Source organism: Hyaena hyaena, unplaced genomic scaffold (assembly GCF_003009895.1).
Source record: "Hyaena hyaena isolate Hyena2069 unplaced genomic scaffold, ASM300989v1 scaffold_2116, whole genome shotgun sequence".
NCBI classification, from domain to species: domain Eukaryota; kingdom Metazoa; phylum Chordata; class Mammalia; order Carnivora; family Hyaenidae; genus Hyaena; species Hyaena hyaena.
In genome coordinates this window covers 87,952-98,180 of record NW_024082753.1, presented here as the reverse complement: position 1 = coordinate 98,180, position 10,229 = coordinate 87,952, and the positions used below count along the sequence as shown (strand labels likewise).

General features: G+C 44.0%; 1 protein-coding gene across 1 annotated transcript; it reads left to right on the top strand.

Moving 5' to 3' along the window:
* The first annotated feature begins 5,330 nt into the window (after positions 1-5,330).
* LOC120227251 (protein ARMCX6-like) lies at positions 5,331-6,626 on the top strand. The gene has a single exon (XM_039225396.1). It carries the CDS (start codon positions 5,331-5,333, stop codon positions 5,895-5,897), a length of 567 nt encoding a protein of 188 aa, XP_039081327.1. The 3' UTR covers positions 5,898-6,626.
* Positions 6,627-10,229: the final 3,603 nt, after the last annotated feature.

The following is a 10,229-nucleotide window of genomic DNA, read 5'->3' as shown; positions in this document are numbered from 1 at the left end:
TTTCGGACTCTCTCCTTTTCCCCTCTCACTCCCCGTAGAGGGTAGAGGGGGATCGCCTCCCACCCTGGAGTCTCCGATCCCGGCCCGATTTTATCTTCCCCGGTTCGCACTCACGTTAGAAGGCTCTCTCAGTGGATTCTGCGTCAATTTAATGTAATTTCTGATACATTTAAAGTTTAATCTCTTAACTTATTCAGTGATTTCTATTTGACCTGCCTACTTTAGTCCCATTTTTTTCTTATCTTCTTTTGGATTTATTCACTTTTTTATTATTCCTCTTTCCTCCACTAGCTTGATATTTGTACTAATTTACTATTGTTTAGCAATTACCGTATACATTACAACATGCATTCTTGATTTTTCAAAGTTTGCTATGAATCAATCCTTTTATCCTTTTCTCGGAGAACTCACAGGATTTATGAAACCAACTCCACTTACCCTCATCTAAATTTATATGGTATTGTCATGCATTCCAAGTTTATATATGTTTCCAACTTATTTCTCTTTATATTTCAATATTTTAAGAATTCTTACAATTGTTTCATACAGTCAAGACTCACATATTTACATTTTCCTTTCTACTTCTTTTCTTCCTGCTTTGTAGGAAGATAAATTTTCATTACGCGTGAAGAATAACATTTAGTATTTCTTCTAGAATGAATTTGATATATGTATATCATGAGTCACATGCCCCAGTGACAGAGCCAGCCAGGCATACTTGAATTTGCTACTGATATATGTATTTTTGTCTGAGAACGTCTTTATTTCACTTATACTGGTAAAGGGTATTGTCTTTGGGAATATAAATCTAAATTGACATTAATCTCTTTTCTGCACTTTAATAATATTCTTCTATAGTCTGGCTCTAATTTTTCCTGTTGAGAAGTCAGCTATCTGTCTAATTTTTGCTCCTTTGAAGGTGATCTAAGGTTTTTATTTTATGGCTGTTTTGAGATATTTTCCTTGTCTTTGGTTTTCAGCAGTTTTACTATAATATGAATACATGTGATTTTCTAAAATTGATCTTGCTTCAGATTTGAAAGGATTCTTAAATGTGGCTTGATGTTTTGCAAAGTTAAGAAAATACTGAACAATTATTTCTTCCCATATTACTTCTGCTTCATTCATTCTCTCCTTTCTTCTTAAATTTCATTTTTTCCTTTTTTTTTTGAAATTCAAGTACACATATGTTAAACCTTCAGTCTGTATTCTCTGTCTCTTATCCATTCTTAATTTTTTCATTCTGGATAGATGGGATTCATTCTAGTTTCTTTCAACTTACCTTCCTGTCCAATAACTTCTTTTTTTAGTTCTTAAGATTTTTAATTTTTCATTTCTAGAATTTATGTTTTATACTCTTTTATAGCTACCATTTATCTTCAGAAATTCTCTGTATTGTCCTTTATCTCCTTTCTAAAAAGTTTGTATATTTATTTTGAGAGAGAGAGAGAGCACACACGCAAGTGAGCACCTGTGCATGAGCAGGGAAGGGGCAGAGAGAGAGGAAGAAAGAGAGAATCCCAAGCAGGCTCTGCACCATCAGCCAGGGCTCGACCTGAGGCACCATCTCACCAACCATGAGGTCATGACCTGAATCGAAACCAAGAGTCAGAAGCTCAACTGAGTGAGCCACCCAGGTACCCCTGTCCTTTATCTCCTTAAACATAGTAAGCATATGTATTTAAAATCTATGTCTGATAACTCTAAATCTGAGGCCCCAATGAGTCTTTTTCTATTGTCTATCATTTCTGATGATTTCTGTTAATTTCGTCTTGTCTTCTTGTGTACTTTTTCTATTGTGTACCAGATATTGTATTTTATACAACTTCAGCAATAATTTGAGGATGACATTGTTTTCCACCAAAGAAAATTTGTATTTGCACTGTTAGGCATCTAGGAGCATTAACACTCTGGATACTTTATTCTAATTTCCAGTGATTGAGATTATTCAAAATTAAACTGATATTTTTGTGATATCCTGTCTACCTTTTGTTCATTCTGACTCTGAAGTGCAGCTTTCTCAGTATCACAATCCAAAGACATTGGGCTTCATCAGGTACAATTCTTGGCACAATTCTGATTCTAATATTTTTCTCCCTAGCCTCCAAAGGCTGTACAAAATTCTGCATAACCTCTCAACAGTCCCCTCAATAACTGTATATGCTCATTTGGGAAAAATGGCTCTAACATTAAGCTCAACTTCTCCCAATCTCATTTCGAACCAATTAGTCTTCACTATCTTGTTAGTCCTCTAGTGTCTTCAGAGAAGTTTAAAAATATGTTTTGTCTTGTTTACCCAGATTAGCAGAAGGATTGGTTTCATTTACTCATCTCCCATTTTTATAATTCACCATTGAGGCCTTTTGGTAAATTTTTGTTAAAGTATACCATATAGACAGCAAAGTATACAAATCCTGAGTGTTCATCTCAATAAATTTTCATAAAACAAGCAAGAAACAAAACATTAACAGCATAGTGGAAGCTTCCTTCATCCCCCATCCAGTCTATAATGCATCCCAAGGGTAACCACCATTCAGATTTCTAACACCATAGACTAATTTTGTATGTGTGCTTTAAATTTTATGTAAATACAATCACACAGTATATATTCTTTTCTGTTATTTTGCTAACATAGTCTGTGAGATTATTCCATATTGTTGCATGTATGATATTCATTGTTATTTTTGAATATACTATATTTTATTTATCCATTCTACTGTTGATGGATATTTGGAATATTTCCTGTTTGGGACTATTACAAATAAAGTTGCTATAAACATTCCTATATGTGTCTTTTGGTTAACATATGCATGCATTTCTGTTGTGTGTAAGGTTATAATTTTACATATTTTTGGACTGAAGACAAAATTAAGATTTGGATCCTGGAGTGTAGCAAACTCAGCAAGATAAGTACTACTTTGTGGGGCCTGTCTGGAAAGCCAGGTGGTCTTGTCCAAGAGACACATCTGTTCATCTCTATGTCCCATTGACCTTAACAGCTGACATTGCAGCTAGAATGTGTTTTGTCTTAAATCTTATCCTAAGAAATAACCAGTGGTGACATTTTGGCAAAAGTCAGTGCAGAAAGCTCCCTAAATATGTAAAATGATGTACAAATATTTTTTTAAATCTAGTAGTTCCAAGAAAAATGAACAGAAGCAATAAATAATTATTTCAAACCTCTCTTTCATGGGAAATCTGCTTTCTCCTGGATCTGAGATAGATGATGGATACTAGTTGCTGAGCTTTTTCAGCATCACAGATGGGGAATGTGAGCAGAGGGGAAATGAAGAGATGGACTACTGCTTTGTATTCTAGAAGAAGACAGAAAATATAAAGAGAAATAGTTGCTCCAGGAGAAGACAGATTTCTTTCTTGGAAAGTAGAAAAGGCAATTTTTAACAAAATGGAAATGAATTTTCTTTTGTCTTTTAAGAGTGACAAAAAAATGGATAACAGGTTTGGTGTGCTAGGGGAAGAGAGACAAGTGAGCACACTCTTGAATCACTGCTCATGGAAAGGGAGCTTGTGGACCATGGCTTATTGGTGATGTGTATCTCAGGTGACAAGAAATTGTGAAAAGGTGGTCTTTTTGGTCCAGCCATCAGCTCCCTGTTGACTTTAGAGATGTGTTTGTAGTTGAGTGAAGAAGGAAGAAACTTCTCTGGTTGTATGCAAGTTGGTGTGAGAATGGGCATTACCTGGGGAGTTTTGAGGTCAGGGTGGGCGTGGGGGCAGAGACCTGAAGGGGCAGAGTCATGTTTCCTACACTACCCAGGCTACTCACTAGCTCATTTTTATTGTCTAAATGGTGCATGGTGTCAGAGGGAGAGCTGATGCTGGGATATAGGAGTGAAAAGTGAGAATTATTTGACAGAGTTCTGAATCAGTAAAAGGTAGGAATTATGGTTTATCATCCAGAACTAAATGTTCACCAACCACTATCTTTTGGTTTCCTTGTTTGTAAGAGGCAACACAACCCAAGGGAAAGGAAGAGAAAGAGTATTGTATGATATTTAGTACAAACCAAAACCAGTAGAAACTTGTTTCTTAAAGGAAATATGGGGCCTAAACAAGCCACAAGGGGGTGGTAGAGGCAAGCTCGCAACCAGAGCCCACTTTTCCACTTCAATCTTGTCTTCAGAAAAGCAATACTTAATCCCAATCTTGTTTGGCTCTGAGGGAAGCAGCGACAAAATCTATGGGCAGAAATGAGGGAGAAAGCACAAAATTGGGCATATGAGGGGAGAGAGCAAGGTCAAGAGAGTGTCAAAGAAATGGAAAAAGTAAAAATGGGGGTGGGTGGGTGATGAAAGTGTCTGGAGCACAGGGTGCAGGGAGTGCCCGAGTCCTAAATAGGAGACATTTGAAACTAGATTTTTCACCCCGGAATAGAGGGATCTTATGTGCCAGTAATCTGCCAGTCTCCATTCTCTCTTGTCTGTCTACCTGTAGACATAAATCTAGACAAGGAAGGAAGGAAATTGTTCCACACAGTGTGATATCCTGGAGATATGGGGTAGGGATAGAGATGTCTGAGTCAGAATACAGGGTCTAAAGGCAACTCGGATTCTTCCTCTCTGAGTCTTTGCTCTGAGCCTTCTTTTTTACTTTGAGTCTTTGCTCTGAGCCTTTTTTTTTTTTACTTTGTGTTGGGAAAGTCAAATGTTTTACCTCTGAAGAAACAGTGGGAATGAGTTTAAAGGAGGTAAAAGGCAGAGAAGGAATTCTGAAAATAAAGACCCTCAATAAGTAAAGAAAGATACTGATTTTGCTTGTGTTCTCAGTTTTGACATGTCCACCTGATTAATCTCAGATAAAGTATCTATTCATTTTCATTTCCTCTGGTTCAACGTTAGATGACAGTGCCTTTTGTGTCCAGGAAAAGAATGTTCAGAAATCACCAAAACTAGGTAGCTTTAACAAGACGGTGAACCTTCTGTGACTTGTCATAAATGTAAGATGTGCTCAAATAGGTTTAGTGAAAACAGATCTGGAGGTAAGGGGTCAAATTTATTAGTGTTACCCATAAGTGGAGGAAGGTGCAACCACACTTAAAGAAAACCAGTAGAGTAGGGAGCTTCACATAAGATGAGGACAGTTAAGGGTTCTGAATTTAGTCAAAGATCAAGGAAAAGCAAAGCCCATGGTATGAGGCTGAATGAACCATAAGCAGTAAAAAAACAAAAAAAACGAACAAACACACACACACACACACACACACACACACACACAAAACAAAAAAACCCCACAGAGCTGCTTGAAGAGGACACTGTTCCAATAAAGATGAATCACTCTTTTTCAAATTAAAATGATCGCATAATTTTGTGATGCTTAAGGTATTTGCAAACTTCAATTGTGTTCGTGACCTCTCCAAGTGTCGTTCCATTCAGGGGAAAATGTGGTTTGCTCAGCCCAAGGATGCCAGTTTTTCATTTAGCCACGATATCAATAGTCATTTGGCCAGCCTCTGCATTGTTGGAAACACGATCCCCACTCCCGACCCTGCTATTAAGGAGAAAGCTTTATGTGCTCTGGATAACTTGAATGCAAGTATTGAAAATCAGGGCCAGATTAAGATGTACATCAATGAAGTGTGTCGGGAAACTGTGTCACATTGCTGCAAGTCATTTCTGCAGCAGGCCGGATTAAATTTGTTAATAAGCATGACCATTATTAATAACATGCTTGCCAAGTCCGTTTCAGACTTGAAGTTTCCTTTGATAGCAGAGGGAAGTGGATGTGCTGAGCTTCAGGTTTTGAAACTGGTGATGGGTTTGTCTGAAAAGCCAGTCTTGGCAGGGGAATTGCTGGATGCCCAAATGCTGCTCTCCTTCATGTCCCTCTTCATGAGGAACGGAAACACACAGGTTCTCCTGGACACCCTGGCCTCTTAAATGGCTATCTCAAACAGAATGGAACTGAATCTGCCCAAGACCCTTCTGATGAACACACACTTGTGTTTTCATTCAAAGAACCTGCAGTGGGTGCTGTTGAAGATCCAGCCTTAACCCATCACCACATCATGGGGTGAAAGTTACACTTGCTAAATTGAGGACCACACTCTTATTGGCCAGGCAGGGGATCCTATTTCAGATGCTGTGACTCCCTCTCTCACTGACCCTCCCCTGCTCACACTGTCTCTCTCTCTCTCTCTCTCTCAAAAATAAATAAAACATTTAAAAAAAAATTATTGGCCAGGCAGGAGTTCCCACGGGGCTTTCAGTAACTTCTTGGTTTTGCAGTCCGCAGGCAATGTGTATTGTCAGTCACCCCCTTGCAGCCTTCTTCCTGTGGTAAAGGGATCATTTCAGCTGCCAGCTGTGGATACAGAACATCTTATTATAGCATCATGAGGGATGCCTTGCCGGTGGTGGTCTCCCTGTCTAAGCGGGACCATTTTATGGAGACCAGACACATATCAGAGGTTGTGCTGAAAATGCATTTGTTGCCGCTTAGGTTGAATTCTTTCTCATTTACTCCTTCTTCTGTGCGAGCTGATGGATGGTCAACCTATTCATCAAAAAAGTACACCCCCCTTCTATGTGCTGTACTGACTTAACCTTATCCACCCAAGCCTACGTTTGTATGTATCACCAATAAAGTTGTGTGCTTTGATTGGCAAAGGTGAGACATGGAACTTGTCCTTGAGTTTACAGTCTACATGAAGAGGAAGACAAAAATATGCGACCGGGCCGACACCAACCCATGCTAACTAACTGGGGCCTTTGTTTGCTCCCTGACAAATACATGCTAATCAGTGCTCACGGGAGGCAGGGTAGAGGTGGGCTGCAGCGCTCAGGATAAGCTTCAAGAAGGGCCTGGGGGGCTGCGAGTGGAAGCGGGGGAGTGGAGGTGGGGTTAGTGGAATCAGGATGGAGTGTTGGGAGGACTGAACGAGACAACACCTGTGAAGCAGGTGGCACAGTGCCTGGCACCTGGAGCAGAGAAATCCCTTGGTGAAGGTCTCTTTCCTTGACTGCCAGCCTAGATAGGAAGGTCAGTATCCTTGGGGTTTTTGTACACGTCCTTGAGGACCACGGGACAACCCATCCCTGTGCACTCCACGCACTAGTATAACGGTGATGGTTGCTACTCTCCGAGTGCTCACTTTGTGTAGTTCTGCCTCTCCTGCAAAGTGGCTGTTAAACTTACCTCCAGGCCCCTTCCCTTCCTTGGGACCCCAAGCCCAGATTCCTGGCAGAGCGAGAAGGGTTGGCCCCTGCCTCCTCTGGGTGAACCTCCTTTCTGCCCTTTCCCTGGTACCTTGGGTGAAACCCAAGAAAGGGCCAGCAGAGCCCTCCATGAACTCCCCATTAGGGTGGTAGGGAGGATGCTGAGGGTGGTGGCATGGCATGGCAGGTCCATCTCCAGGGGAGACATCTCTGTTGCCTCCATCCAAGCTCCTGGCAGCCCTTGGAGGAAAGGAGGAACCCAGCCCTGTGCACTGAATCACTCCGTGGATCTGGGCAGGTCACGCTGCCACCCCTGTCAACACTGCCAGACCCCTCTCAGCAGCACCTTGGCCCCTGCATCACCAAAGCCGGGTTCCCTGAGGGCTGTTGGTGTGTCAAGCACTCGTCCTCTTCCTCAGAGCCCTGGCCAACACTCTCAACAAGAAGCTTCCCTTGGGAAGAGCTGCTTCTGTGCCTGGTGCCCTTTCCTGGTCTCCCTGGCATGCTGCTCTGAGCCATTGTGCCCTGGGCACCAGCACTCTGTGCGTGCTCTGCCTTCAGACTGCTCTCCTCCACACAGAGCACAGTTTTACTTTTTCTCCCTCTTCCTGGAGTTTGGGTTGCAGGTGGATTACAGCTCTAAGACTTGTACCCACCCGCCCCATGCTTTGGGCTGACTAGCAGGTATGGGCACCTGCCAGGTGCCAGGAAATCTTCCAACCTGCAATGGGGACACTGCCTCTTCCCAGGCACTGGCGCCTTGGATGGCCAGCATGTGACTTGTGGTTGCTGTGACACCACACCCCAGCAGGGCTCACCCTGGGAAACCCTGCCCCCCTCCCCGCGCTCTGTCTCTTCCTCTGCTGGCTGCTGGGCCCTGTCATAATGCTTAAGGGTTACTAATGTGACCACCTCTTTCTCCCAAACCAGCCTCACGTGGACAGAGCAATCTATTTCCCAAGTAGAATGGCCGTGCAGACACGGCCCACATCCACTTGTCCCAGTGGAACCTGCTTGGCCAATGCTGTCTTCAGCGACACCCTCATGCTCATTCTCTTTCATCTCAGCACAAAGGCAGAAAAGATTTTCTCCTTCCTCCTGGCTCGGGGTCCCAAATTAACACGCGCGTCCCTTCTCCTCTTCGCTCTACCAAATCCCCAGTCGAGTGCTGCCACAGGCACTTGTCCTCCATCTCCGAGGCAGGCACTTGGCGCTTTTAGGCCACAGCTGACTTCTAACTCAGGGAGGGTCTTGGAGACTTTCTGCCCATCTCCTGAGCAACTTTCTGTCCCTGGAAAGCCTGTTGGCATCGAAGGGTGTGATCTTGGCCCAACTCAAGAGCCTCCTCTGCATCTGCTAGCACTGCCTTCCAGAAAACACTCCTTGTGTCTGGAAGCTCAGGCCTCTGGTCTGCCCTTCATCCCTTGGTTGGTTGCTGTGCCAGGGCAGGAGCCCTAGAGGCAGTGGAGGGGACTCAGGAGCATGCCTGCCACTCAGGGCCTGATTAAGACATTCAGAGGCTTTCAGCACCAGAAAGACCATGGTGCCTCCTCTCATACCTAATTCAGAATGAAACAGCATGGGACCACCGGGCACCAAACTTGCCTCCCTGCCTGCTGCAACTAACAGATTCTTTCTGGGCTTCCCCATGGGAAATATTTGACAAGGTCATCAAAGCTTGAGCTTGTCACACTCTGTGGGGAAGGGCCCTGCCTTGATGGGGCCCGCCCCAGCCTCGCCTGCCTCTTGGCTAAATCTGGAGCCGCCCCCACAGACTGCCTTCCAGCTCCCAAAAAGCCCTGGTTCTGCTTCTTATTCAACTCATGATTACATCTACATTTGGTGCCTGTGGGTACTGTCTTGCACACTAGCTCCCAGTGCCCTCCCCAGCTTGCTACCTCTCCTGGGGAGTTTGTGATTTGACCTCTCCCTGCCCCCGTTAAGTGGTTCGTGAGATTGCAGACGTCCAGCTTCCCAGCGGATACCACCAGTCTCAAACTCTGCATCCTCCCTGGGGCCCTATGTGCCACTCTCAAAGCAGTTTCAACCATAATCCCCTCACTTTGATGTGCCACCCACAGATAGGCACAGCCCTCACCAAGTCGATCTCTAAGCCGCCACAGCACCATTCAGCTTAGAGTTTGACAACTGTGGCCAGCGCTGGCTCCAGGCTCCCTTCTGGAGGTGGGCCACCGGTTGGTCTAAGATGCAGATGGGTGCCACACCACAGTTGAGGACAGTCCTGCAGAGGACTGGCCAATCCCCTTGTCTGCTACACATGCTGCATGCACCACCTCACACCCTGTCACTTCCCTCCTTTTTGCTCTTGGCCTCCTGTTGGCCCTGAAGGCAGGCTTCTTGTCCCTCATTGCCTCTTGTTTTTGTGTGTGGCTTAGGATGTCCTCCCTCACACCCCAATTACAAAAAGAGTCTCCTATAGGGCTTCCTAATTCCTTCATACTTTTCCACTTAAAGGGTCTCACAGACCTACTTGGAAGTTACCTTTGTGCAAGGTGGGAGGCGTGATCCAACTTGATTTCTTTCCCCAAAGGGATAGCAAATTAACCCAGCACCATTTAGCACTCCATTCTCAGTGCTGCAGTGTGGCACATCTGGGATCTTTGTGCACCCAGCGAGCATCCCCTCTGTGGCTTCCCAGTGGGAAGTGTCTCCCGAGGCACACCTTTCTACCAGGGACTCCTAACTGACTCAGGGACCCTCAGCTCACTGGGGGGCCCTATGGCAGGTGGTGTGTGTGTTAGCAACGTGGTGTGTACTGGTGCTTGTGAACAGGCCTCTGCCCCAGGTTCCTTCTCAGGACGTATCCTGGTTCACAGGAAACATAGGGACCGCTTCCCCCGGCTTACTTTAACAACATGGGAAAGTGGGGACTGGTTTCTTCCCTCACCAAAATTACTTTATTTGTGGGTGAGAAAAGCAAGTTGTATAAACCCTGCTGTTTCATATTTTCACAAATATTTTATATTGTGTTGCATCAGTAACATAATTTTACAGTTTCTAATATTGTATAAATTATTTTTGTAATCATATACA